We start from the raw sequence: 27,974 nt of genomic DNA, 5'->3' as shown, positions 1-27,974 counted from the left end.
GAAAACAAAAGGCTTTCCTGTATCTAGTGTCAAAGGTTCGTTTGCTGTTCTGGTGTGGTTGTACAGCTTGGACAGAAAGCTCCAGCCCTGAATCCAGCCCCTTGTCACCACCGAGCTCTGACTGCAGTGCTTGCCTTGCGCAGGTCTCAGGAGAGGTTCAGGTTGGATATTAGGAAAAATTTCTTTTCCAGAAGAGTGGTCAGGTACTGGAACAGGCTGCCCAGGGAGGTGGTGGAGTCACCATCTCTGTTCAAGAGACATTTAGATGTTGTACTAACGGACGTGGGTTAGTGGGGAAATATTGGTGACAGGTGGACAGTCGGACTAGATGATCCTGGAGGTCTTTTCCAACCTTGGTGATTCTACAGTTCTACGATTCCCCTCCTACAGCGCTGGTTAATGCACTTTGGGAGGATGCTGCTGAAAGCCACCCTGATAAAGAACACTGTGAATTCTACTTGATGTTTTCTTCTTGCTTTTGTATTTTAACCAGCTATTGAACGTTTCGTTGCTCTCCCCCGTCTCTTTTAAATGCACGTCTGTCTGTTAAGACCCAAATGGGGATTCTGGAGACAGAGAAAAGGGATAGAGGATAGAGAAAAGTGATAGAGGAAGATCTCAGGAAATATTGGGAACAACGGGAAGCCTTATCTGGGCTAGCAAAAGAATCAATGGGAATTAAGGTGGTACCTTCATCAGTTGCACCTCTCCAGCGTTGCACCTCTCCAGCATCCTCTCAGTTTTGACAAGTGAGTTATGAACTAATTTCTTCCCCCAGGAATCAGCTGCAAAGACACCTGACTGAGCAATTCCTGTTAAGAAGAGAAGCAAATTAAAATTCCAGCATAATGTTTTCAGCTCCAGTTTGGCTGGGAGAATCATCTCAGCCCTTTTGAGACAGTTTTTGGGAAACAGAGCCAAGCAAAGTTCCAGAGCTTCTGCAAAATGCACACTCTTTGGGACAGGCAGCAAATGGCTTCCCCTCCCTGTTGTCCCCCAACAAGATGGATAGTCTTAGGGGAAAATACATTGTGCTGGATCCAACAGAGAACATATTGCAAAGAGTAATAGAAACATTGGCTTTGAGCATGGAATTCCTACTGAGAGCAGGGAGCATTATGCCTTTATCTACATGAGCAGATAGTAATAGGATAAGGGGGAATGGTTTTAAAGAGAGGGGATTTAGATTGGACGTTAGGGGGAAAGTTTTCACTGAGAGGGTGTTGGAAGTCTGCCCAGAGTGGTTGTTGAAGGCCAGGTTGGAGGGGCCTGGGCCACCAGATCTAGTACCTGATTTAGTAGTTGGTGACCCTTCCCACGAGTTAGAACTGGATGATCTTTGAGGTCCTTTCCAACCTAAAGCATTCTACGATTCTGTTTTTTTATAACTGGAATCAAACACGAGTCCTGCTCTGTTTACCTTCTGTATAGATAGCACATATTTGCTGCAGCTCACTTCATTTCTCCAGAAGTCTTTAAATATATAACATTCCTCCAGAATTTACAAATTGTCCTAGCAAGAGAGCATTAAACTTCTGGAAGGGAGAAGTTTAGCAGCAGTGGGAGTTCATTGTTCCAGTCCTGTCTTTTGCTCAGAACTCAGATCTCATCTGGGATATTGTTATGTAGTAAAATCTCTGCTGACACTGGTGAGTTCTCCATTACACACACAGCAAACATCAGCAGATCATATCGTAGTTCAAAGAGTCCTAAAGGTCCATGTGAAGCAAGTACACACTGGGCTGAATACCACCACCAGCATCAGCATCAGTTTTCTGGGGCTGGTTGGTTGGGCTCATCCAGAGGAGTCCAGGAGAGGCTCTTCTTGCTCCAGAGGACCCAGAGGCTGAAGCCAGCTGCAGCCAGCTAAAGGAGAAGGTTGATTTTGTGCTGGGGATAAGAAAACCTGAAAAGTAGAGAGGCCACAGGGCTGTGGATTTGTGAACATAACAAGAAAGGCAAGATAAAGTCAAATTCCTTCAGCTTTCCCTTGCCAACTCCCTTGCCGCAGTCCTTAAATGCTAACCTCCCTTATGGCCATTCTCAGCTCAAACCCTGTACTTTCCGCCATCCGTCTTCTGCCCCCACCCAGCCTCACAGCCTGCATCTGCCTTCTGGCTCAGCATCATGACTGTCTGCCCAGCTCTCCAGGCAGAGCTAAACTCCAGGCAGGAAAAACACCACCGGGAGTTCACTGGATTCTCCAAGGGCTGCTAATGGAAGTAAAATATTCCTCCTATAAAACAAGTGAATGAATAAAAATGCTCTTTTCTGCTTGGCTTAACAACCCCATTTGGTATGAGCCACTTGCCAAAATCTACAGGACAGAGCAAAGGACACCCTTTTCCTCTCCTCTCTCCTACACTCCTGGCTTGTGCTGGAAATGCTGGTTGTAGTCATCCATGCACAAGGTGTCAGACCTTTGCAGGGGCTCTGCTTAGAGCCCTGTGCTCTAAATCCCACTTACAACTCTGCAGAAGTATCTCTGTGCCAGGGACACAGGAAGAAGCGCTTTCTCCTCTCTCACAACAGAGAGCCAAACAACATGGCCATGAATTTCAAACATGATGAAAGGGATATTTGATAACTAATGGTTCAAAAAGGGGATTTGAGATCAAGGCTTACCTCTGAGCAGCGCTCTGGGGCATCCCTGCTCGCAGCTATCCATACCTGTGTGTGTGCCCATGTTCATGCTGAAGGCAACCAGGAGGCTCTTCAGAGAGATCTCCTGCAGCTCTGCTGTCCCCAGCCCTTACCTTTGTTTACTCATATCTCAGCCTTGTGCTGTCCACAATGAGGCCATTGCCTCCAGCAATCAGTATTTCGCTCCCGGAAAGGAACAACAGGGATTTTACCGTCTGCCTGTTACTAAATTGTCTAATCATTCTGAGTGAGCAAAACTGCTTTGCAGCAGCAGCAAAGGCTGACAATTTCATCGAACAGGTTCCAATCTACACGTTGAAAACATGTATTGCTGTTTGTTTTTTTTTAAAAGACATTTCAGTTTAGAGGAATTATGTAGGGATATCTCATATGCAGTTCACATGCTATTGCAGAAATAGTTCTGTGATATTAGTTTGTTGTTTGCATTCCCCCTCTATCTATACTGCAGTCCCAGTCAGATGTCCAGCTTTGCTTAAAAATTATCCCAAATTCCTACTACAAACTCCACTTCTCAGTATGCTTTAAGGATTACAATGGTGGTACTCTGGGTATGTACTCTGGTGCATCTTTCTCTCTCTTTTTATTTATTTATTTATTTACCTTTGATGCAATTCATTTTACAGGCATTTTAGCACTTCCGAGCTTGAGGATGAATCTCTCATTAAAAAAAAATGTAATTTGGGAAAGGGATAAATCCATAATGGTCAGAATTCTGCAATGCTTCAGAGCTGAAGTAAAACTTATGGCTTTAAGAACTCATTTAAGCCTTTTTACGACATGCTTTGAATGGGCTTACGCTATGTGCAAGTGCCAAAGTATTTATACTGGGGATGGTGGCAGTGCTGAACATCCAAACCTCGATCATGGAGGGACTCCCATCTGCACACCCAGGGAAGAGCTCTCTGAGGAAGAAGGACTGCAAGGTGCAGCCCTGGGGCTGCAGCAGAGAACCAGGCAGCAGTTCCACAAACAAATTAAGAGCCATGACTGATGTGCTGTGTGCTTTTTCTGTCTGGCGATGTTGTTTGATACACTGGTGTGTGTCAGTACTATTTATGCCTCATTAAAGGCAATAGGATAAAATAGAAGCTGGGAGAGGCTGGCAGCATCCCTGATGGATCTGATGGGTGAAAAGCAGTGAGGTTCTGCAGAGAGGAGGCATGCAAAAATGTCCATGAGCAGCAGCATGCCGGTTTAAAAATACATATCCACCTTTCATAAAGGTCTCACCCATGTCTGGAATGTGTTGCGTGTATCCAGGACACTAAATTCCATACCTCTGCCTTTATGCATAACAAAAAGCTTGCTTTTCTGAAATATAACCATGCGGTCAGCCAGATCTCCCCTCCTGCTGGCTGCATTTTAAATAATTTATCAAAATCCTAGTGATGAGGAGATAAATGGCCTGGCCAGCATGCTGCCTGCGCAGCCACGATCAGGAGGGGAGGATGAAAGCTTGCACTGCTCCTGCAGGCAGGAAAAGCAGGCAGCCTGCCCTCCATGCTATGCGGAGTAGCTCCAGTGGTGCAGGGATATTGCTGCTGGTTTGAAGAGGAATAACCTCCTTAGCCGAGGGTTTGTATCTAGGTTAGGTGTTACCGCAGGGGACGTAGTTTTGGCAGGTGTTTGCCCACAGCATGTTCACCTCCATCCTCAATCATGGACACAGAAAGCAGAGGTCAGCCACATGCCTTGAAGGGATTCTGGGGAGGATGAGGTGAGTTTGTGAAGATTTAGTACCTCTGCAGGGTGACCTAGTTGACACTGCACAGGGAGAAACATTTCACAGGGCTCCTACCTGCCCCACAAGGCAGAGGAGGAGCAGCCACCCCAAGCCACCCTGGGTTCATGGCAAGAAACCACCTGGGCAGGGCACTGCAGCAAGCAGGGAGCAAACCCAGCACTGAAACCTGCACCACAGCAGCTGGAAGGCAAATTTTCCTACAGCATCACAGTATGGCTGAGGTGGGAAGGAACCTCTGGGTCCACCTGCTCCAACCCCTGCCCAAGCAGGGACACTCAGTGCAGGGTGCCCAGGCCCACGTCCAGGCAGCTTCTGAAGATCTCCAAGGAGGAGACCCCACAGCCTCTGGGCAGCCTGTGCCAGTGCTCCATCACCCGCACAGCACAGCAGCGTTGCCTGGTGCTCAGAGAGAGCCTCCTGTGTTCCACATTTTGCCTGTGGCCTCCTATGGAAATCAAGGGCTTCTTGCTCAGTCCTCGTGCCGGACTGCTCAGCCTTATAGCACTAAGACAAACAGCAGTAAGATTGCTCTCAGAAACCCAGGCAAGAACATTTTAGCGCATAATTATGTATGAGATGCAAGGGAACAAAAAAAAGAGGGAAAACATCTGTTCTCCTAGAGTTTATTGCCATTCACTTAAGAGGCCCATTAAATGCCAGGAAAAAAAAAGGTATTCATCCTTCTGTTTGAGGCAATTACCCCACTGCAAATCTCAATAGCAGTTTTCTCTGTGATTATTGCTGGAATTCTGATGTTGTGCAGGCAAATTCACAACACGGCCAAAAGACATATTGGGCACTGGGGGGATTCTCAAAAACAGGGTCATCAGTGCTCCTCAAAGCATCTCCCTGACACCTCACCTCTGTAAAGTTATGTGTTGCTCCTGGGAGCCTGAGGCCTTCAGCATGTTTCCAAAGCTTGGCTCATTGCAGCATTGATAAGAAAGAGGAAGCTGAATGACTGAGAGACCTCCCCACATCCTGTGCTGCAAGAAGTTCTAGCTCTGTGTCACTTCCCAGACCTCAGATGCTTAAGTCCCTTTCCTTCAAAAGTCAAGAGCAGCTTTTTCATTCAAATTACACCTCAGAGTAGGAATTACATTTTTTTTTTTAATCCAGAGATATTTATTTCAGAGATATGTCTTGTGCACGAGAAACCCAAACACCACTCTTTGCACGCCCAAGGGAGACTAGTTGTCCCACTGCTCTACTCATCAGGCTGCAGGCCGCACAGGGAAGAGAAGCCCTATCCCTTGGAGCCCAGTCCTGCACTGCATAGGGAGGAAAGCAGGGGCTCTCTCTTCGGCTGCACCCTCCCCTGAGGGCAGGCCTTTTTTCCCAAGCCTTTTCTTTATCCAAACTGTCAGCTGAGGCAAGGACAGTGATTAACCCAGGAGTTCTGCCACAGCAGATAACCAGTGTTGTCCAGGACATGGCTGTGGCTGAGCTGGCAATGAGGAGTTCTTCATAGGACAAGGACAAGAAGACAGCATGCGATGCACAATGCCATTTCCGTGAAGCTCATTTTCAGAAAGTTTCTTCCCACTATCTTTTTACTTCAACCACTCCCTCTTCATACAGCTGAATTTTAACTCATCCTCACCTTTCTTTCTCAAAAAAAAAAAACAAAAAAACAAAAAAAAAAACATTAACTTTGGCTTCTTTTTTGAGGAAAACAGGCATTTGAGGGGGAAATTCTCAGAAGCAAAACAGACTATTTCTGATCACCCATAAAACAATGACAGTTAGTGGTACCTAAGCACCCAAATGTCACATGTGAGATAAAATGCCTGTTGGGAGCTGGCCAAGCTGCAGCCCCATAGGGATGGAGCCAGGGGTTGTTTTGTCCCTGCCACATGAAGACACCTCGCTGCCCAAAGCAGTGGTTTCGCCTGCAGTCTTCTGTGGGATAAAATCTCTGAGAGGTCATGTAATAGCAGTGGCTTGGTTTAGAATTATAATCTATTATTTTTATTAACAACAGCTTCTGGTGTGCTGCTCCCTTCACATTTCTGTTTCTTCAATGCTCTTTTTTTTAAGCTTTCCCATAAGATTCAGAACATGATTATTCTTATGCTCTGCAGCACACAAGTTCTCCAAGCCACCAGTGCCTTACAGGTATGTGGGATCTCCACAGGCACCCACACTTCCACTATCTGAGTTCAGCACCACTTAATTCAGCCTTTGCTGTGGAGCTTGTGATTTTGTCTCACGAACTGCTCGATCCAACATCACCCTCTGGTGGAAAACAGGGAATAGAGCAGGATGGAATAAACCAGTGTACAGCATATGCTGTTATTTACAGTGGCTGTAAAAACAATATAAATCTCGGTCTAGGCCATGATTTTCCTTTTAATTACTACATTTAGTCCAAATAAATTTGAATGTATCACAACAAAGGTTATTTCAAGCTGTATTCGACTTAAAAAGAGTTACAAAGAATGGTGAACACGAATTTTCCTGTATTTTTCAGAAATCTTGCAAATTTGTTTTAAATGTAGGCAAAAGCCTTTATCAAGACACTACGTCTTTATGGCTTTGTTTTTGCAAAGAAAACCAACAAAACTCCCTCTTGCAGAAAACTATTATTTTGTGCTCAATTTCTGAAATCCATCACACAGCCCATCTGCTGTCTGCCATCGTAAGGATTGATAAAAATGTCTGAAAATATAATTATTCCTTTCCTATGCCATAATTGCATCTTTGATGTTCATCATGAGCATGACAGATTGGTTGCCATCTGCCAGAAGTGCTATTCAATGTCAATTAGAAAGTGTGGGTAGGAAGGCAATACTCCAGTACGGTCCATTTAGCTTATGTGTGGACAATCAGGGGCTTGGGAGCAGCACAAGGATGGCTCCCGGAGCCAGGCTGAAACCTAATTATCACTCCCAGGAATTTCAGATGGATGAGGGAAGGATCCTTCCCTAGGAGGTGGGGATGTTATGAGGAAAAGGCAGGAGACATTGTACCATGCATTGAGTGAGCCCTGAGGCTGATGGGAGGAAGGAAAGAAGTTTGTACTTTTCCACAGGTGACAGCTAACTGACATTCTTTCATGACTCTTCATCACCATGCAAAGTCAAGGAGGCTTAATGACCTTCCATTATCAATGCATTCCCATGTGTGGCTGTTCCCTTGACATGGCATTTCCAGATGAAGACAAGAGAGCTGATTCAACAGCACAGACAGAATCAAAATGGAGTTTTGCATATTGCTGGGATGACAACTCATCTTCAGCTGGAGCTGAAGGATTCACACTGGCCTCATCTTTGCTTCTGCTTCTGGCAGGGTCCTTGGCTGAGGAGCAGACACTCAGGGGTGACTGATGAGATATTACCACAGACTGACCCCAAGGACTGAGCAAGCAAGGAAGAACTCATCTCAACGAACTTCAGATGGTCAGCCTTTTATGTGACAAGACCTTAGCAGGGCAGAAAGCCTCTGTGTGAAAGAGTAAGACTTAAAGAGAATTTCAAACTACAGACTGGGAGAAAGTAACTAGGCAGAGAGGAGCAGGGGTTGATGGCACCTTACAGGTGCCATTTTAATATCTTTATAATAACAATTAAGCAGGAAATGGCAAGGTGCAACTCAGGCAAATAAAGCCCCTTTTAACAGGGCATAGAAATTGAAGCAGTCAGGATGGATGCATGCATGCTTCTGTTTGCTTTCAGTCTAAAAATAGGATGTGAGACTAAAATGCTTGGTTTTTATAAGAATATTGACCCAACAGAAACATCAGAGACTTTCCAGAAGAAATACAACTACTGGCTCATTGTAATACCCTGATAAAAATTAAGTGGGAAGGAACCAAAATAAATCATGTTCAGATGAGGAAATGGAAAAGCACATGAACTCTGTCACATTAAAAACAGAAACAGATAGGGAGACTAAAAAATATTTTGAAAAAATAGTTTGCTAATGGACCAAAATCTTTCTCTCACCCATCAGTGGCAGGGGCCCTGCCGGAGGGGCTGCTGGTGACCAGGTACACAGACAGCAAGTGGTCAGGGTATCAAAGGGGTCTGGGGGAACACAAGCCCTGAGAGAACAGCTAAATAGATTACTGTATCTGCACTCAGCACACAAGAGCTTAGTGAAATTCCCACCACAGAACCATTTGTTAAGGGGATAATGCAGAGAATCTGCCTTAGATTGAAGAGCCATTAGATTAGGTTTTAGAAGAAACAGATGAAACAGATAGTAACAAATTCATGAGAAGCAGATGTTAGTCGCTCGGGGGGAACACTAATGTGACGTAGCCGTGCTGTTAAGGGACAGTGCATAACCTTTTACTTAAAACAGCCAAAAAAAAAAAAACAATGGCATGTGACACTGGTTGCCTTTAAGTGCTCCGAGGGACCTCGAGAAATGCAGTAAGTCTGACACTCCTAGCAAGCAAGTGGTTAAAACCATAGTAATAGAATAGTTCTGAGGTGTATGTGGCCTAAGGGAAGAATCAGCAGAGCCTTGCAGTGAGGAGCAACAAAGCTTCACCCTCGCCTTACAGCTTCAGACAGAACAATGAGGCTGCAGACAGGAATAATCCTAGTCAATACAATCTGCTCATGTTCTGGGAAGTCTTCATAAACTGTCACCAAAGACTTGGTAGAGGCTGATCTAGCATGGGGTAGGAGGGAAGATCCTCTCGTGAGTTAGCTCCTGGTCACAGGACAGAGAGGCGATGAAAGCATTACTCACCCATTTTCACACAGGAGGGAAGTCACCAATGGCATCCTACAGGGAAAGCAGGGCCAGTGCTAATCCATGTACTGATAAGTGGTGGAGTGGCTCAGACTGCTGATGGGACCGTCTTCTCCAAGGTAGTAAAGTGCAAGGAGCTGCAAAACCACCTCACGAGCCCAGCAGTGCAATGGCATGCGAAGCGGGCAAAAGAATTCCCTTTACAAAACCCATGTCATCACACAATGTTGGGAATTACATAAGTGCAGGATGTCATGTATGAACTAATGCTATGGGTATTATTAGTTTTTGTAGCTAAAGCTTAAGCTAAACTTGGGGTTTTTTTTAAGATTAAAATCAAGACTAGGAAAAAAATAACCCATTCTCATGGGTTTAAGCCATGCATTTTTTTGTTCTGTGTTATCTGAGGACAAAGCTGTGCTTTGACAAGCACAATACCAACACTGCTGCCAAAAGCAGCAGCTCTGCCCTTTCAAAAAGACAAATAATTGAGGGGGAGGCACAAAATTAGCAGCCAGAGCTGAGAAGAAGAAGGCAAGTTGGCTGAAGGCAGGGCTGGCTTACGTTGGTCCCAAGCACTAACTGACCTGAAGTTTAATTTAGATGATTGCCTTTTCAACAGCTGTCCCTTGTGAAGGATAACTGTCCTCTTTCCTCGTGCCAGTAGCAGGAGTTGGCAAATGCTTCTGAATGTGATGTTACACAAGGGCCCTTCTTGGCTCTGCCAGGCCTCTCTGAATGAGAGAAAATCCCTCGTTTATGAAAGAAAACACCACATGGGTGACCTTTGCCCTTCTGTTAGAATTGTATTTATCAAATGTAATCATGTTATTTCTTGAAGGATTTTGGTTTGGTTTGTAAACTTAAGGACAAAGAACAAGTCAAAAGTGGATGCTAACACTTAAGCCATTTCCAGTCTAATGAGCAGTTTAATCACTAACAGTCAGACATTCATCTTGTACTTTGACAGCAAGCTCAAATTTCTCTTTACAGTGTTTATCTAGATTTACATGGCTTGTTTCTCCCTTACACAACTGAAGTTGGTGCTAAGATCTTTGTTGGTTTGTCACTTGTTTATTTATATACACTTTTGCAAGGAAAGCTGCAAGTGCTGAAGAGAAGTAGAAATTTTTGCACTCCTAAGCCCACCCTGATAAATTCTTTTTCATAGCATACAGGCAGATGGGCCATGTCAATGCTGCTATTTGGGAAAAATCAGCTTATGTCTGAGAGCAAAATCGGAGGGACTCGGAATAGAAGATATTTGTAATAAAGCACGAAAGGTGATGCACAAACTTGTAGTCCATACAGGGCAACTTCCTCTCACAGAAATTTTGTATTAAGTCACGCAAGGTGAAATATGTAACCTGCTCCTGAAATCATACTTGTCTGGTCCCTGCATGTGACAGGGTTCCTGTCCCTGCCGCTGCTTTCTGCAAGAGTAGACCCGGAGCACTGTCCACACCCCTGGGCAGAGTTTTACTTTTACTGTAACTCATAAAGGCAATGGCAAAGTTTGTTAGCAAGGTGGCAGAGTAAGGACAATACAAGATTAGATCTGGCACAACAGCAGAGAACTAGTTTTTACTGAATCTAGTGCATCCAGTATGCTTTTTAGATGCAGATGACTAAATGCTTGATTTATGTTATTTGTACTATACTGAAGCAGTGATTTTTGCTATGTGAAGGATATTTATGTATCTTGTAGCCTCCCAAGCACAAAGCTAGAAGAAATCATCAGGGCAGTAATGATACCAGATGGAGGAGATGGAGAGCTGGACTAACGCCTGGATGGACCCATCACAGCTTTCCAAGGTGGCTGCTGGAAGCCGGGTGAGATACCACCAAGTGCCTGCAATGGCACAAGTTGTTTTAGCTTCCTTCTCTCCAGCAATGAAATAGAAGTCCAAAGGTTCTACAAGGAGATGCTGCATTAGCCTGTCATAAATGGAAAAGGAGGTTCAGGGATTCAAAGCTTGGCCGTGGATGAGGAACCCTGCAGAGCAGCAATGCACTCTCTCACCAGGTGAGCGGCCTCCTTGGCTGTGCCTCTGTGCACTGAAAAGCCACCTCCCCCATGCCCATAGTTGTGAACCACCAGCAGCTTTGCTCCTCCCTGACTCAGAACCTCTCTCTGCAGTCTCACACATGATCTGGATGGCCTCAGGCCCACTTTCACCTTGATATCCTGAGCTTGCTGCAGTGAGGGCTCAAGAGAGCAACATCTGTCAAAGATGTCTTTGGTAGTGCTAGGGTCAGGGGAGAGATGCCAGCTCTCCTTTTCCCTGGTTCCCCCAAGAGTTACACTGTGTATCCCTGGGTAGATGTAGGTTAAGCCGTCCCCATCCCGGATGAAGTTTTTCACCCAAGGAGCATGAACCTTGAGCACTTGTCCCCTGATGGGGAACAGCTGCTGGTCCCCCACAAGCTGGCGGGCTCCGATGCCCGCGCAGTTGACAACAATGTCATACTCGCTGTGCAGCTCCCATAAATCTGCAACTTTTCTGGTGTGTATCTGGACACCATTTGCTTTCAACCTGTAAACAAACAAACAAAAAAGCAGAACTGAGGCAGAAAAGTACTTGCTTAGACCCACATGTAATTATTACGCATATTAATACATGAGTTTGGCTTTAACATACAGATTAAAAACAAAATGGGACAGCAGATGGGACAAAAAGTAAAGAAAACAACATGGGGCTTCTGTTTGTGATATGACTGATTTGGCTTGATCAAAGCTATTTTTTAACTTGGTTGGGCTGGAAAAGGTACAGTGTTACATGGAACGGTCTGGCATATGACCCTAGGTAGATAGATCCTCATGGTCTCAGAAACTCTTGTCTGTAGGACTCCCAAGCTTTAACAGCTCAGGCAAGCTGAAAACATCAGTTTTATCACCAACCACTTATGCCAGTGCCATCATTATTGCACTTTCAATATTCCACATCCATTCCCAACTCAGCTGCTGACACCAGGGGGTCTGGGTCCAAGGGGGATGCTGTGGGACCTAAGGAGGTCTCATGCAGCCACCCTGGCTCAGCAAAATGCTGGGAAAGCTCCTAAGCTTTGTCACTGTGACACCAATAAAAAGCTGCTGAAACTCCTGGATTCAAGCAAACGAGTGGGAAAAAATCCTGAAATCCACTACTGGACCAGCAAGGTGAGCACAAAACCAGTTTTCCTTGTAGCTTGCCAAGAGAACGGTCTACAAACACTGCTCACATCACCAGGGTTTTGAGAATTAGTTACATAGAATCATAGAATCATAGAATGAGCTAGGTTGGAAAAGACCTACAAGATCACCTAGTCCAACCATCCACCTACCACCACCAACCCCACTAAACTATGTCTCCCAGCGCTATATCTAAACGTTTCTTGAACACCTCCAGGGACGGTGACTCCACCACCTCCCTGGGCAGCCCGTTCCAGCGCCTGCCCACTCTTTCAGAAAAGTAGTACTTCCTAATGTCCAGCCTAAATCTCCCCTGGCGATGTATATCAAATCTCCCCATGTCTAGTATGTCTTTGTTTCTCATCACCAGGGAGAAGAGAGAGAAAAAAAAAGCTTGATCATCTCATTAGACTATATCCTTTGATGAATGAGAGTGCTATACTAGGGATTAAGGTGAGACCAGATACCACGTGGCAGATACTAAGTGAGTTTAACAACTTGCTTTTGCTTCAGCAGAAATCTCCAACTTGGTTTGCAATGGAACATGACAGAGTGTATGCACAGAGCGGGCAGCGCAGCGCTCCTGCAGCTCTGCAGCACTCCCTCCCGGGCTGGCTGCTGGAACATGAAGCATTTTCTCCCATGTTGCAGAGAGATGAAAGGCATCCAAGCCATCAGCTCAGCTGGCAATTTGTACTACAGCATCGGTACACGTCTCTTCACTTAACCTGAAATCAGCCTGCAGCCTATCTCTCTCAAGAGGAAACAATCATTTCATTTTAGAAGTACTTACATGGGCTAAATGTGCGCGCCAGCTTGCTGCATTTTCCCTTCTCCAATTTCATCCATGCCTAGTGTGCCCCTTCCAGCCTCCCCACATGGGCTTTTTTCAACATGCCCATCCTGCCCCAAACCAACCTTTTCTCCAGCCACAGCAGGTAAGGGGGGCAGTCACACTTCAGCGTTGTAAAGGCCTGGCCATGGCTGTGCTGTGGGAACTTCTGCAGTTCTGCTGCAGACATCGGTCGGAACCCCAGGACAATGTCAGACCAGAAAGGCACCTCGGCTTCCTGTGGGTTTTTAAAGATCTGCCAGCTGAAAGAACATGGGCAAAAAAAGCTGCAAAACATAGCTGCTATTGCTATGCCCTATTGCTGCAATCTTAGCACAAACCCAAGGATTCAGTAGTCTGTTCCCATTGACCTATACAGCTCTGCAAAGGGCAATCACTTCTGCCTGCTACCCCAGCACATGCCCTGGCACGCAGGCAGAAGGCCTGAGTGTGACACCCTGGAGCAAATAAACCGGAGAGAGGCTCAGGGTCCAGACTGAAACTTGTCAAATGCCAAGAACTGAAGAAAATAGTATGATCACAAAAGGCTGCGGCTGGGGTTGCGGAGGGACTGGAGAGAAGATCTCTAACCTATACTCTGTGCCACTTCTACCCTCCTGCATCCTGCCTGCTCTCCAGCCAGGGGCTGGCTGCAGTGAATTTATCGAAGTGCACAGGAGCTTGGGAGCTACAGTCCAGGCCTCCTGAGAGAGAAGGGCTCTGCTTTGTGGACAGCTTGCATAGCAGTTCTACAGCAGCTGTGAAAATACAAGGAAGTCTCCTCATACAGTGTTTCCACAATGGCTGTGGCCACCTCAGCTGGACTTTTCTGTGAGGCCACTTGCACGCGTGGTCACATGTTTTTGTGTGTCCATAAAGCCCAGCCCCAGCACTCCCAAGAGATTTCAATGTACATCACAGGCAGCATGAAGCATCCCTGCATACACCCACTGCACTCCCATACCAACTTGCTGAAGCTGGAGTATCCTGCAGTCCCATGTCTCTGGAGATCACCCCTGCTGCAAGCAGCTGGTTGGTGACAGCATGGAGAATATCCATTATAAAAAATAGTTTGGGGTAGGCCAGTATCACATGGTTTCTCTGTGCATACCTATGCATGAACTTTGCTTGAAAGTATGTTCTATCCAAGCAGCTACAGTGCAGTTTCTTGGGAATATAGTCACAAGAGCAACCCTATGAGAGGGAGGCATGCACTTGAGCTTCAGAAAGAAAAGCCTCTGCCTGCTGCAGCACACAGTGGATGTGTACCAAAGGCTGCCCTGGGGCTGCTCTTACCCAGAGACCAGGTGAATGCCAGCCTCTGATGCCTCAGCTGAGTTGCTGATGTCAAAAAGGTAAATGAAGGTCTCTTTGAACCACTGCTTCTGCACGTGGATTGGTGTGCCTGCATGCAAATACAACCAAACACACAGGAGGGTGAAAAGACAAAGAGGGAAAGTACACAAGCCAGCAGTGAGGAGTTAGGACAGGTGGAAGCGAAGGGAGTTTTCTCAAAATGCTGGCACATCAGCTCGCACGTACCTGGGTAGGTGTGAGGGATGAGCATGCCAGCTGCCACGTCACTCGTTGTGTTGGGGCTGAATTGCTCTGAAAGGAGGGTGATGGAGCAGCAGCTGGGGATCACCTCAGACATATGCAATGCTGTGGACAGGCCGATGAGCCCCGCTCCCACCACTGCCACCCTGGGGACTGCCATCTCTGGGGTGGGGACTGGCAGATACAGGCACCTACGGGCATTTGAGATGGTGTATAGGTAACATGTCCTGGCTGCAGTGTGCACAGCATCCTGCCAGACAGCATCCTCACCTCTTAAAGACCCGCACAGGACACAGCATAACCCCTGGCAGCTAAATGAAGACTAGCCACTGCACAAAGGTGAGGATGAGCCTCATTACCCCTCAGCGTGACAACCCATGTTTGAGAAGTGTCCCAACTCTGACAGTCCCTGCCCCATCCACAGCACAGAGCAAGAGAGAGGTCAGCGCATAGTGCGTCGGTTTAGCTATCTGGGGCAAGGCTTTTTCAGTGACACCCAGGGAGTGAGGCACCCATCAATATTCCTGAGGGGTCAGGAGGACAGAAGTGCCCCTTGGAGTTCTGGGAAAATTGGTCTCTAGCCACTAAGAGGAACACTGTTATTTGGACATCAGCATCTGCGAACTCGATAAGGCCACAGAATAGATGGAACAAGAGGAGACTGGACAAAAGCAGAGGTGATAAATCCTTCAGATTTATCTTTAATTATTGTATTAAATTATTATTAAACTTTTATTAAATACGTGAGTTGAGATGCATCTGCATTCCTTTGGAGATTTCTGCCAAAAGCTGAGGGTGCACGATGGGGAAAAGTCTCCTTTGCCTACAGCTCTCATGAAACCTTCCTGAAGTATTGCCAATACTGGCTCTTGGAGAGGGTGCTGGGTGACATGGGCCTTTGGTCTTGCTCTCTACAGTTTTAGTTTTGTTCTCCTCATGTGTCCTAGAGGACTCACTCATCCTTGACTGCAGAATTCAGCCTCACCAATTGCTCTCTGAGAACCTTTTCTGGAAAACAGCACCTGGAGTTGTAAGGGAAATGCTGATTTCCCTCCCAAATTTCTGTGGCTTTTGGCATATTTGATGTAAGTTTAGACAAGACAAACTGTGTGAGTTTACATATATTTACAAGGTCCTTGCTCACAATGCTTCATAGCTTTCCACATTCCCTGCAGAACTACATGAAGTTTGATGTCATAGAATCATAGAACCATTAAGGTTGGAAAAGACCACTAAAATCATCTAGTTCAACCGTCAGCTCACCACCATCATGTCCATTAAGCATGGTAAGGGAAGGGGGGACCAGCACTGCTGCTCAGCATTGCATTCTTTCAGCACCACAGCCCAGGGTTGTTGCAACCCCTCTTCCTCTTCTGGGATGATGCTTAACTTTTTCCTGTCAATTATTACATATCCTTTCACAAGGCAACCACGAAAGTGCCCACACAGCAAGGAAAGAGAACACAGTGCAGGAGTAAAGATGAACCCTGAACCAGCACCGTCAACCCATATCGCTGTCACTATGAACCCAATCTGAAGAAATTCTGCTCTGAACATGAGCTGCACCCCTCAGCCCTTCCACCACCCCAAGGCCTGGACTAAGATGAGGATTGAATTTCCCAACTGACCTCTCTGTGACCGGAGAAGAAAGGGGAACTGCAGCTCAGTATTGGTTTGGGTTTCACTGCAAACTTGCCCGGTTCAGATGGGATTTTCACAGGCGAGCTGGTTCAATGTCGGCTGATCTCAGCACTGCAAAAGCTGTCAGGAGTGTGAGCAGGAGGGGGCTGCCAGCGCCGCTGCAGCCCACAGGAGCCCAGCTACAGTGGACAGTTGTCAAGCTGTCGTTCCAGCACTGACTGCTGCAAAACAGGAGCACATCAGGACTTAATGTGCTAATGTGCCAAAAAATAACATAGTGCAAAGCAGAGTCTAAAGGCCACGCCGCTCCCAGCAGCAAGCACAGCCTGGGCTCGGCAAAGCTGCTGATGCAATGAGCAGAAGGATTACACGCACTCCTGCCTGCACCCACCTGGGAGGTGTCACAAGGACAGGCTATTTTTACCCAGTGTGGCTGGTAAGGAGACACAGTGCCCCTGCCACCCTCCTGCTCCTCTATGGCCAGAACAAATGGCCGGGCCGGAGGAAAGCTGTCAGTTTTGTCTCCCTGCAGTGCAGGCAGAGTCTTTTTGACCCATCTCCCGCCATACCCAAGTGCAGTCCCACCTCTGTGAGCCTCTGAGGCCTGCAGTGCTCCCTGCCACTGCCTGAGCAGGCCACTGCCTCCCTCCCCTCCCCACTGAGCACCATCCTGGCTGACAAAAAAAACAAATGGAAACAGAAGTAAACAAGAGTGGAGAGAGAGAAATACCTGGAGAAGTGAGGCTGGGTGGGCCCTGAGAACTGCCCCAATCTCACTGCTGCTGCAGGCTGCGTGTGTCTGGCCCAGCACTGGCTCCGAGCCCGGGCACGGCCAAGCCCCACTCCTCAGCTGCCAGGCCTTGGCTCACTGCGCAGAGAGGAAGCTCCCGGGCCCCTCCGTCCCACTTTACCTCCCTTATTAGCAGTTAGCTGCGCACTGGGTGTTTCTGAAGTTGCCCTGAGCTTGCTGTAAGATTCCAGCAGGCAGTCAGGGTGGTGATAACACACATGGCAATGTCAGTCAGCATGGTCAGTAAGAACGAGCCCCTGCTCAGGCCCAGCCAACCAAGCCTGCAAGCATTTATGTTGTCATCAGGAAAATGCAACTTTGCCGGAAGCACACCTGCCTGCAGGATCCCCAGGGTCCTGATAACATTGTACAGCAGGGTGTCTCGCTGCAGGGCATGTGGTGGTGGCGTGGCATTTTGGCTGACTGATGGCCTGAGCTCAGAGGCTCAGCAGTGCAGCTACCCTCATCCTCCTGGAGCAGCATTTGCCATGAATCCTCCTGGCAGCAGTCTTTCCCCCACAGCTGCCTCAGTACAGAGCAGGCAGCCCCCAAGGGGCCTGGGAGCACAACAGCAGGGCAAACAGCACAGACTGTGCGTAGCACCTACCTCTCCTCCCCACAGAGCTGCTCTGAAACCATACAAGTAAAAACATTATATATAGTACACGTACATAATCACTGACCTTTTTAGATGCACTTTTTCCTTCAGTGGTGAAAAGAACAAGGAATAATTTTGCCAAAATGATAGTATATAGCTTGATTTTCTCTGAAAGTTTTGAGAAGAACAGAGAATTGTGTAAGACAGGAAGAAATCTCTTAATATCAGAAAGATACTGGCAATACTGACTTCCATATTGAAAATCTTTGTGAAGTACTAATCAGAGAATACCTACTTATCCTTGGTTCTTTTGCTATATTCATGATCACCTCAGTGAAAACTAATCTTCATTCTCATCAGTGGCAATGAAACCACGGAGAGAATCTTTGTAAGAATTGCCTCGTGGTGCTGTTTTTCCCATCCTGTGCAAGTCATCTTTCTCCCCACGTGAAACATTAGAAGGCAACATGAATAACTAGAGGCCCGTGATCCAGGCTTATGGCTGGGTCCTACTCCCCTGCAACAAGCACCCAAGTGATATCCAAGCCTGTGTCAGACAGGAATGCAGGAGGAGAGGAGTTCATCTGTCACTAGACGGGGAAGCAATTCCCCATTACTTCTGATTGTTCATAAACCTAGGCTAGTGATTTATTTGAAAGAGCTGTTTTTGTGTCCAAATCTTTTTGCAATCATATTAATATGTCAGATATATTAAGAAAGCAATACTTTCCTATTTGAGGTATCAGCTTTTTAGGCTTGATTTTTCTCAGCTTCATTGAACTCAGTGCTCTCAAAATCAGTATCAGATTATTCAGATTTCTTACCATTAGCAAAAAAAAAAAAATTTAATAGGCTTTCGTTCTTTCTTTTTCATCATTTCCTGCATAACATTTCTCTTAACAAAACTACTCACTATGGTTACCTTCAGGGAAGAACCTGAATTACCTATCAAGGACATATAAAGCCATTAAAAACATGAAAGATGAAGCCAAATGATGGGTGTAACTTGATCAGAATAAACAAGATTAACAAAGGATGCATGGCACAACTTGCACTAATTTGAGAGTTAAGAGAAGTGGAAAATAAGTAGGTTCCTGAGAAGAGCTAAGAGGACAAATAAAAAAGAATAGGGCTATAGATAGCTGCAATTCTCATTTTCCTTATGCCATCTGTGAGCTCAATTCCTGCATGAAGTTACATTTAGTTTTCAAATCCACTGAACACCAAATGGATATGAATTGTATTGTTTTGTCATCCCTATAGTCACCTACTCTCTTTTTTGATCAATTCCTATTGTTTTTCAATATCCATAGCTATTTTTGTCACTACTAAGTTTGACCTAGGGATTACTGCTCCAGCCAGCTTATACAAATATTGGCAAACAAGGATCATATTTTTCCTGCAACTAAAATGCAAAACAGGTCACCACATAATGTATTATACAAATATCAGTTTACATCTGCATATGAAAACAGGAAACAGACCAACATGTGACAGCTGCCAGCCCAAACCACGCGGAAGGTATCACTCATATTTTACTGCAGGAGGGATCTGCAGGAAATGCCGGAGCAGCAGCCCAGCTCCTGCAAGAAGCATGCACCAAACAGAGCTCCTGAGCGTTCGGAGTTCCTTACATTACATAAAGGTGTAGAGATTAGATAATGTGATTAGCTTTATTCTTGTATTTATTATCTGCAGTTACATGCATGTTCAAAAAAACATTATTCACATAGATTGTATTAAAGCCATATTCTGGGCAAATAAACTCCTTCCCAAGAACACGTACTTCCTTCATGTTTCCAAAACGCACATTTCACCTGGCTCACAATCATGCACAAAATGGTTAGGTTGTGAATACACAGCTGTGCTTTAACTTATCTTAACTGCACTCAAGCAGTGCAGATACGGCTTGACTGAAGTCACTGGATTGTCTGGTTGGGGCTTTTTTTGATTGCATAAACTTGTTCTTTTGTCTTTATTCACCATTATCTTTGCGTTTAATTTGTTCCCTACAATTCTGCTGTGGGATTCAGGCAAGCACCTTTCAGATGTATTTACAAGTGTACAGGATGGATCCACACCCTCCTTTTAGCAGTCACAAATGCCTTTCTGGCACCATGTCCCCACAGTTCAAATGACCTTGCATTTTGTGAGCTCTTGTGAAAGGCACACACAAAGAACTTGCATGTTGCTGAGCCCCATGCTACAGAGGCTTCCTAAGCGACTGCACGTAAGGAGCTGGTAAAAATAAACTGTGAAAGACGCAGGAGAATGCCACTGAGTCCTCCACCCCTTTTCACCCACAGCTGAGGTGTCACACCATCTTCTGTTTCCACAGAGCTGTCATACAGAACTCCTCTGCCTGAATCCTGAAGGCAGGATTCTCTCCCTCATTCACTCAGGGCACAGCCCAAAGCATCTGACACAGAGTCATACCATTTGCACAGCTTTTTTTCTACAGTGTTTTCCAGGGAACAGAAATTTTCATAAATTGAAGTGAGCTATAAAAGTAGAAAATGCATCTCTTCACATATTTTTAAAAATACAGATTAAAAATATCAAACACATTTACTTACTGATCTTCTTTAGTTAATACTGAACTACTGAAAATTCCTTCACTGAACCAAGAAAGTATGTCCCTAACAAACAGTATGACTGTTCAATAAAATACTGTATCAATTTTAGGACAGAAGAAATTATCATTGTGCAACAATGACCAGCAGCAATTAAGACAGATACGAATTCTAATCCAATACCTCAGAAAACCATCACGTATCTCCAGAGCCATTGCTCAGCACAATAAATTCACACACAGATGGAGATGACAAACATAAACTTAAAAGAACTGAAGGACTCAGATAAAAAGTATGAAAAGGAATAGTTTTTATTAGCAATGAGAGGAAAACATGCCCCAGAGGAATTTAGAAGCATTTGTTCTCAAACTCAGTCTTCTCTTTCAAGAGGATTTAGATAATCTATGAATATTTAAGAAGAAGAAATCAACTCATCCCATCTATGCTATGTTTATAACATAGAACTAGTGTTAAACATATTTTTCTCCACATGGAAAAGGAAACAAACAGAAATTCTATAGATAGAAATTCAGAAATGCTATTTCCTTTTTTACAGTAATGTGCATCCTCAGCTAAATGGACAGAAGGCCGCAGAGCATCCTCAGAGCTACTCATGCATGAAATCTCAAAAGGTGTACCTATTGATTAATTAACATTTTATTTCTAGGAAAAAAAATAGCCTAATTGGTTCAGGGAAGTTCAATTCTCACTTGAATCAAAGACCAAACACTAATTGACCTCAGGGATAGGAAGAACTGGCTTTAAGGGTTAAAAGTCATCAGGCTGCATTGTGTTTCAGAGCAAAGATTAAAACTGTAGCCTGCAAGGATTGCTCACTATCATTGTGCATTTAAGTCTTTGCTTTTTTTCTTATTTTCTCTGCCGTACATATACCAATTACAGATGGCCTGGTCCTGAATCCTTCGAGTCAAAGGAACACATAACATGCACTGACTGTTTAAAGCAGGGTAACATCCAAATCAGTTATTCTGCAGATAAGAAAGCAGAAAAAATTAATTTTAAAATGTTTTTTATTACCTTGTTAGAACATACTGTACTGTCCCATGCACTGAAGGTGGAAGTGTTTAAGATAGGACTATATATGAAAAAAAAGTATCATGTGAAGGAACACCAAAATAATGCAATTATTTAGAGCTCTGTGATGGGGAGAGTGGCAGTGAAGTCAGACCGTATCAGTTTAACTGCCCGTTAGAACTATGTTATGATATTTTCTTCTTTAGTGTGGTTAAGTCCTTGTTTAAGGTGGGGCACTTGGGGTTTAGCAACAGATCCTGCAGATAAGGGCAGTTGTTCTGCTCTGGAAACCGGGACAGGGGGATCTGAAGGCAGTGGAAGAATACTGGGTCTGTTCCTCAGCGAAACAGAAAGCCACAGCATGTGAGTAATCCTATCTTTAGTCATCAAAGTATGTATTCAAGTGCTCCTCTGAATAATGATGGGATTACTCACATGGGTAAGGTTAAAAGCACATACTTTTGCCGAGCAAATTATATCTTGATGGAAGCCATAGTAATCCATGCAGTTCTCTTCAGAGGTTTTCTCTGCAAACACTGGGACACCCACATAACAGAAGGGAGAACAAAGACCTCTTTCTGCTTTAATTATCACCCTAAACTTAAACTTACTGATTTTTGCTTGCCTTCAAAGCATGTTAGTTGTCATATAGGACATGACTGAATCCTATGCCCAGAACCAAAGTCCTACTTGGCACTCTAGGACAGTGCAGTGAAGAAAAAGTATTTTATAGGGGGATATAAACAATTATTCTGGTTTCAGAATTCACTAAAACTAATACGGCTGTGCAGATATAATAGAAAAACATGACAGACTCTACAACATATCAAATATTTATCTATCTACAATAATTTAGATGTCTGATTTTGGGGTATGTGTCAAGGAAGTTAACATGGAAAAACTTGTTTTAATGAGATTGTGGCAGTTAGCCTGTGAGTAGGTGCCTTAGGTGAGAAGAATTGTGATTTCACACCAGAGATGGCAGGGCTCACACAGCCCAGACAAGGGATGTACAGAAGCTTCCCATGCCAGCCCACACAAACAAGGGTAGCTGAGAGGATACAGACTCACAGGCAAGGAAGAAACCTCTGGGACTGGAGGCAGAATGAAAAAAGAGAGCTGGGACAGAAAGCCATAAATGAGCAGCTAGATTTTTTTTTCCTAAGTTTTCCTAAGTTTTCTATGGTCCACAGTCACAAGGCACAGTCACTGCACCAGTAAATGAGCACTGATGCTCATAAAAGATCTAAATGACACCTACAAACACTTTGATGAAAAATACCAGAATAACTGGCAAATCACTGTCCTCTAGCTATCATTTTTTAATTTATACTTTTGTAACTGATTTTGTGTACTGTAAGGAAAAAATGGAGCTACAGAGTCCACAAGAGTCTATGGAGTCTGATACAAATGGTGTCTAGATACCATGTCTATTTCTTAAATAACTAAGTCCACCTCTGCAGAGAGCCTGACTAAGGCCCATGTGCCACTTGTTCTGTTCCTCTGAGGACTAAGAAGGGCTCAGCCTCCATGGAGGTGTCTGGCAAAGTTGCTGGTGTTGCTCTGAAGCATTAGAAGAATCTGAGGCTAAATCTGAGCTGAACACATTGAGAAGGGTGCACTGAAATAATGATCTGGAATGAAAAATGCTTTAAAAGGCATCAGGCAGATTTCTCTAAAAAAGAATTTACAAAGACAGCAGTAGATCCAGTGAACAATTTTTTCTAAGCTACTAATAAAAATACATTTACCATTCAACAGAATGAATAGCATACAAACTATTTGCACATTTTGCAAAATTAATATTATTTTTTCAGTCAGAAGCTATTCCACAGAATACTTTTGTTAGAAATGACAGCTTTTCTGGAATCAGTTTTGAAAAAAAAAATTGGTTTAAGTTTGATATTATTAGTATGACCTCATGAAATGTGAAGGCTTCTCTCTTGAATTATAACTGTGTGTTTGACTTCACAATGCATTGAAATCTCAAGTCTGTAACTGACAACTGCAAAAGGACAAGGCACATTGTGGTGGGTTTACAAGTCTAACTGCAGAAAATCCAAAGTAAGAATTGGCACTTTTTTACATATGTGTAATCAAGTAGGTTACATGATTTACAGTGCTCATTCCAACTGGTCACAGCAAGTCAGACAGGTTTTCTAAAGGCAAAGTAAGTTTGAGAAGGGATCTAGAAATCTCATCAAATTTTCTGCAGTACCTCAGTCATGTGACGGTTTCATATACTTGCTCTACCAAAAAGGAAAGATGTGTTACAAATTAAAAGGCACAGATATTATAGAACAGTCTTTTCTTGAATAAAATGATCTATAAGTTATATAATTATTAAAACTGGGAGCAGCCATTTGCTCTTGCTTTATTTCTCAGTGCTGACTGTTTCTTGACCAAACATCTCTATCTTTTCTAATGCTGGACCACTGTCTGCTGGAGGAGTCTTTCCTGAGCAGTTTTCCTTGTTCCTTCCCATTTCTGTAGCTTCCTCCAAAGTATTAGTCAAAGGTTTTCCAAGTGTCTCTGGGAGCATTAATGTTAATATTCCACTCAGAAGAGCCATGATTCCAACAAGCAACTAGAAGAAATAAAAAGTAGCTGTAAGGGAAGAAATGTTTCTCAAGGTACGCAAATCTTTGGTCTTGCTTGAGAGTACGCTTGAAATAAAATTCAAGGAGCTGTGATGTAAAGGAAATACCATAAGTCCTAAATGCTGACTGTATAAAAGATCTGCTTTTTTATTGTGTAAATGAAAGCTCATGCAGCAGAATTTAATGAAGTGTAGAATTAACGAAGAACAAGTGAAGTGTTTTTTTCCAGAAGGGATCAATACAGTGCAAGGAGGAATAATTATGTTGAGAAAAGAGAGTACATATATCTTCATCTGGTATGTCTACTACCATGCATGTATTTAAGAACAGATTATAGGACTGTATACATTTATTTTACATGCATGTTCACAAAGCTGTAACTTCCCTGCCACCTATAACCTCAATCCACGCTCTATCTCCTGAACCTCTCCTCCCATACCTGCATCCCTGCTCCTCCTGTGTGCAGCCAGACCACAATTTCTAGGTACAGGCTGTTGGCCTGGAACCACAGAAGTGTGCATCCCTGCTCAGGAGAGCACTTCAGCTGAAAATGCAACTCTCAACAGGAATATTTTGCTGAACTTCCATTCAAGATCCAGTAGGGGTGCGGGCATTTACTGACATGTGCACCGTGGTCACATCTTGGATTTGTTTGTGGGATACATGCTACTGTAACAGCATGCTTCAGTGCCAAGGAGCAAGGACCAGGACCATGCTGGGTAGATGCAGAGGCACACATACGCTCCTTGAGCATCTCTTCTTTCCCTTCATTTCTGCACTTTGCTCAGTGAGAACAGTTTCCACGTTCCTCCTTTGAAGTACAGAACAGGCATTAAAACCTTGACATTCTTCCAATGTTAGGTTATAAATAATCCAAATCTCTCTTGATTCAAATGCTTCTGCACAGTACATCATGCCTGGCCTCAGAGTTTTTCCATTTCATGACTGTGTTCTTTGATACCGTATTATCTTTATCTGGCCCTGTGCTGATTCTCAGGTTTGTCCTGTTTAATACTTGCCCTACAAGTGTGAGAAGGGACATTTGGAAGTACTACACCTTTGTCCCTCACACAGTGCTGGAGACAAGAACTGGCCCGCTACCATCTGCATCTAAGTGAGACTTTCTCCTCAAATCAGAACGAAGCTTTAAAACTGGAGTTCTCCACTGTGACCTTGAATGGAACTGTTTTCATGCAAATACACTGTGCTGCTTTTCCTTTCTCTTGTGTTAAGAGGATGGCTTGTCTCAAGCAAGTTTTTGAGAAGCAAAATTCAAACAGTTGCATACACTCTTCTTTCTGCAAAATACTGTTTAATAGTACAAGTGACAGTGAAAATAAAATACTCATTCCCTCACCATGAGAAATTACAAAAAAAAATCCTAGCAGTAATAGGACCACAGGAAATGGTATTGAGTGAGAAGAATACGAAGTGCCTGATAGATCAACTGAAACAGAGAACACACTGATTTCTGAGTGACAAAACTCTCCTCTACTATTAAAAGCTATTTCCTGCAAGACAGGATTAATTGCAAAATGGCAGATATTCCACAGTAATTCCTTTCTTACGCATTTTCTTAGGCTGTCATATGTTTACAGTTGAGAATACTAAGGGATACTGAGGACAATGAAGCTTACAGACTACTAATCTCTTTGGATATCCATACATTCAGAGTTTATGAGAACAGGGTCACTACTGATGTCTGACAGCAAGGTTAAAGCAACACTGTGCTTTGAGGATATATGTCTTCTCTGTTTCAGTTGGTCTTTCAGACACTTTCATCTAGTGTTTCCCTTCCTCATGAACCTACCTCTTATCTGCTGCAAATTCCCACTGACCTAGACAGCTGCACAACACCACCTTTTCTGCCTTTAATCTCAGTTCTCTTTACTCTATTCCATCACTGCGTGTCTCTTTTTTTCCAGTGTGAAAGCTGCTGCACCCCAGGCTAATTCCCTGCGTTTCCCTTCTACCTAACCCTGCAAGGCATTTTCCAATGCTTCCTATGAAAGACAGAATATGAAACAATTAAATCACAGTATATTAATGAAATGCCTTTTCAAACATCATCTATTTTTTTTCAGGGCCAGTATCCAAACTTATCGATGAAGTTACATTCAGTCAAAACAAGCCTTTAGCAAACTTGACATCATTCTTCATGAGGCATCTGCCAGGATCTAGCCCTTTGTGTGTTCCTAACAAATGTGTATATTATGTCTGTAACATTGTCCATATTTAATTCAGCACCGGAAAATGTTTTTCTGATATAGCCAATGAGTTAAATGTTTATGGATTGAAGTGTACTATTGTGCAAAATATTTAAGTTTGTTTAAGCTCCACTGAAATTAATGTGGCAGCTGTGTATGTTTAAGTCACTGCTTTTTCAGGCTCTTAATTTGAGATGTGACTGTACTTCAGTACATCCAGCACTTTCTAACAGCTACCATGAATAACTTCAAAAAGATGTGCTGCCATTTTTTAAGTCTTCCTCCCTACCTCAAGCAACGAATTTAATTTCACACTGGTATAAGGCTGGGACATAGTAGACTTGAAGTAGAAAGAGGACTTGCATTAACTATCCCCACAAAATAACACTTTTACTTTTGAGAACAAGTAATTCTTCTAGTCTGCCAATCAAATATATTTATAACTGATTGCTTGGAACCAATCTAAAAATGTAATCTTATTTGCAAAATCCCTACTTCAACAACAATGGAAAATGTTTAAAACATGGGAATTTCATTCATTTAACTTCACTGACCTCAATGGAGTTATTTTTGTTTGTACCTTGTAATATATTTGACAGAAAAATCAAGGTCCTCTTAAAGGACTAATGTAACATGATTCTGAACCACTGAGAAACATAAACAGGATATACAAAGAGCAGAACCTTTACTACAATTTTTCTTGAAAGTTGTCACATAAAAAAACACATTTAGCAAGTTATTCAAGATTTATAGGCATTCAAATGATGTGTTTGCATTGCTCACAGGTGGCATAACTGTATGTGAGGCAGACTGTCAAACAAATAGCGGTATTAACTGCTTGACAGTGCATGGTGTATACAATAGGTCAACATGATGTATATCAGTTTACTCAGAAATGTAATCCATTTAATTTCCCTTTCATTCCAAAACACTTACTTTACCTAAGACTTGGCAAGCTATGCTCCATGCTAAGACAAGCCTATTTAATAAACTGACAATTGCTTTATAGTAGGAGCTAACAATGACAACATATTCACAGTTAACTACTACACAGCTCTACAAATACTGTGGGGACTTTTTGCACACTGAGAGTTGCTCATAGCTGAAATAATTCCTCTGTTCACACTGCCATTTGCACTGTTCTCCAGCATACCTGAGCATTCATCATCTGTGGTTTGACTGCAGCACTTCTGCACAGATAAAGCTTATCTCAGCTAGTAAAGGTAAAACACTGACCAGAGAAAGAGAATGTTCCCTCATGGCCACTCTGTTGAGCAAATGTTTTCTATGACTTTTCTGAGATGCTATATTGGTTAGTTTGGGGTCATTACTAAGAAAGAAAACAGTTTTTAGGAGCATGAGGGAATAAATTATTTTGTGGTCTGCTTCATCCTCTTTGTTTTCATCCAAAACAATTGAATGTAATTAATTTAAATCATGAAACAAATTCCCAAGAATTCTCTCAGACTGATCTCTAGCATCTATAATTTAAGGGGTTTTTTTTTGTTGCAAAATCAAAAGGACACAATGCCATTTTTGCAGGAAATTCCAGTGTGGTAGAGCAAATTAGAGTAAGAATCTAGGTCGAAGACACATCCCATTATTTTTTTACCTTCTGACATATATAGTTTACATACAACATTGCTGTTCTAGTCACAGCAAATTCTAAGGAGTTTTGAAAGAACTCAAACAATTTTTAAATTGTTAATAAGCTCTTGTCCACTTATATCCTTAATATAAACTTCATAATTACTTAAAATTTTGCATCAGCATAAATTACCTTCCAGGAGAAAAAAAAGGTATTGAAACGCTGCACGATTTTTAAGCAGCAAATGCCTCATAAGAGGAATGTAA

At 43.6% G+C, this 27,974-nt stretch overlaps 2 protein-coding genes across 3 annotated transcripts in view; both read right to left on the bottom strand.

The window, feature by feature from the left end:
* DDO (D-aspartate oxidase) lies at nt 5,890–18,361 on the bottom strand. The gene is made up of 6 exons (XM_021392032.1): nt 17,048–18,361; nt 16,305–16,538; nt 14,662–14,867; nt 14,416–14,524; nt 13,206–13,382; nt 5,890–11,652 (listed from the first exon to the last, which is right to left on the bottom strand). The coding sequence occupies exons 3-6, from the start codon at nt 14,834–14,836 to the stop codon at nt 11,085–11,087; spliced, it is 1,029 nt and encodes a 342-aa protein (XP_021247707.1). The 5' UTR covers nt 14,837–14,867; nt 16,305–16,538; nt 17,048–18,361; the 3' UTR covers nt 5,890–11,084.
* Nucleotides 18,794–27,974, bottom strand: part of SLC22A16 (solute carrier family 22 member 16) — a 37,918-nt gene continuing 28,737 nt past the window's right edge. The window contains exon 9 of one of the 2 annotated variants that reach the window (XM_021392568.1): nt 18,794–23,900. In XM_021392568.1, coding sequence (XP_021248243.1) covers nt 23,688–23,900 — 213 coding nt within the window. In that variant the 3' untranslated portion in view covers nt 18,794–23,687. The remainder of the gene's footprint in view (nt 23,901–27,974) is intronic. The other variant, XM_021392569.1, reaches the window with a different exon arrangement.

Source organism: Numida meleagris, chromosome 3 (assembly GCF_002078875.1).
Source record: "Numida meleagris isolate 19003 breed g44 Domestic line chromosome 3, NumMel1.0, whole genome shotgun sequence".
NCBI lineage: Eukaryota > Metazoa > Chordata > Aves > Galliformes > Numididae > Numida > Numida meleagris.
The sequence above is the reverse complement of the archived record's forward strand: the minus strand, read 5'-3'. Positions and strand labels throughout refer to the sequence as shown.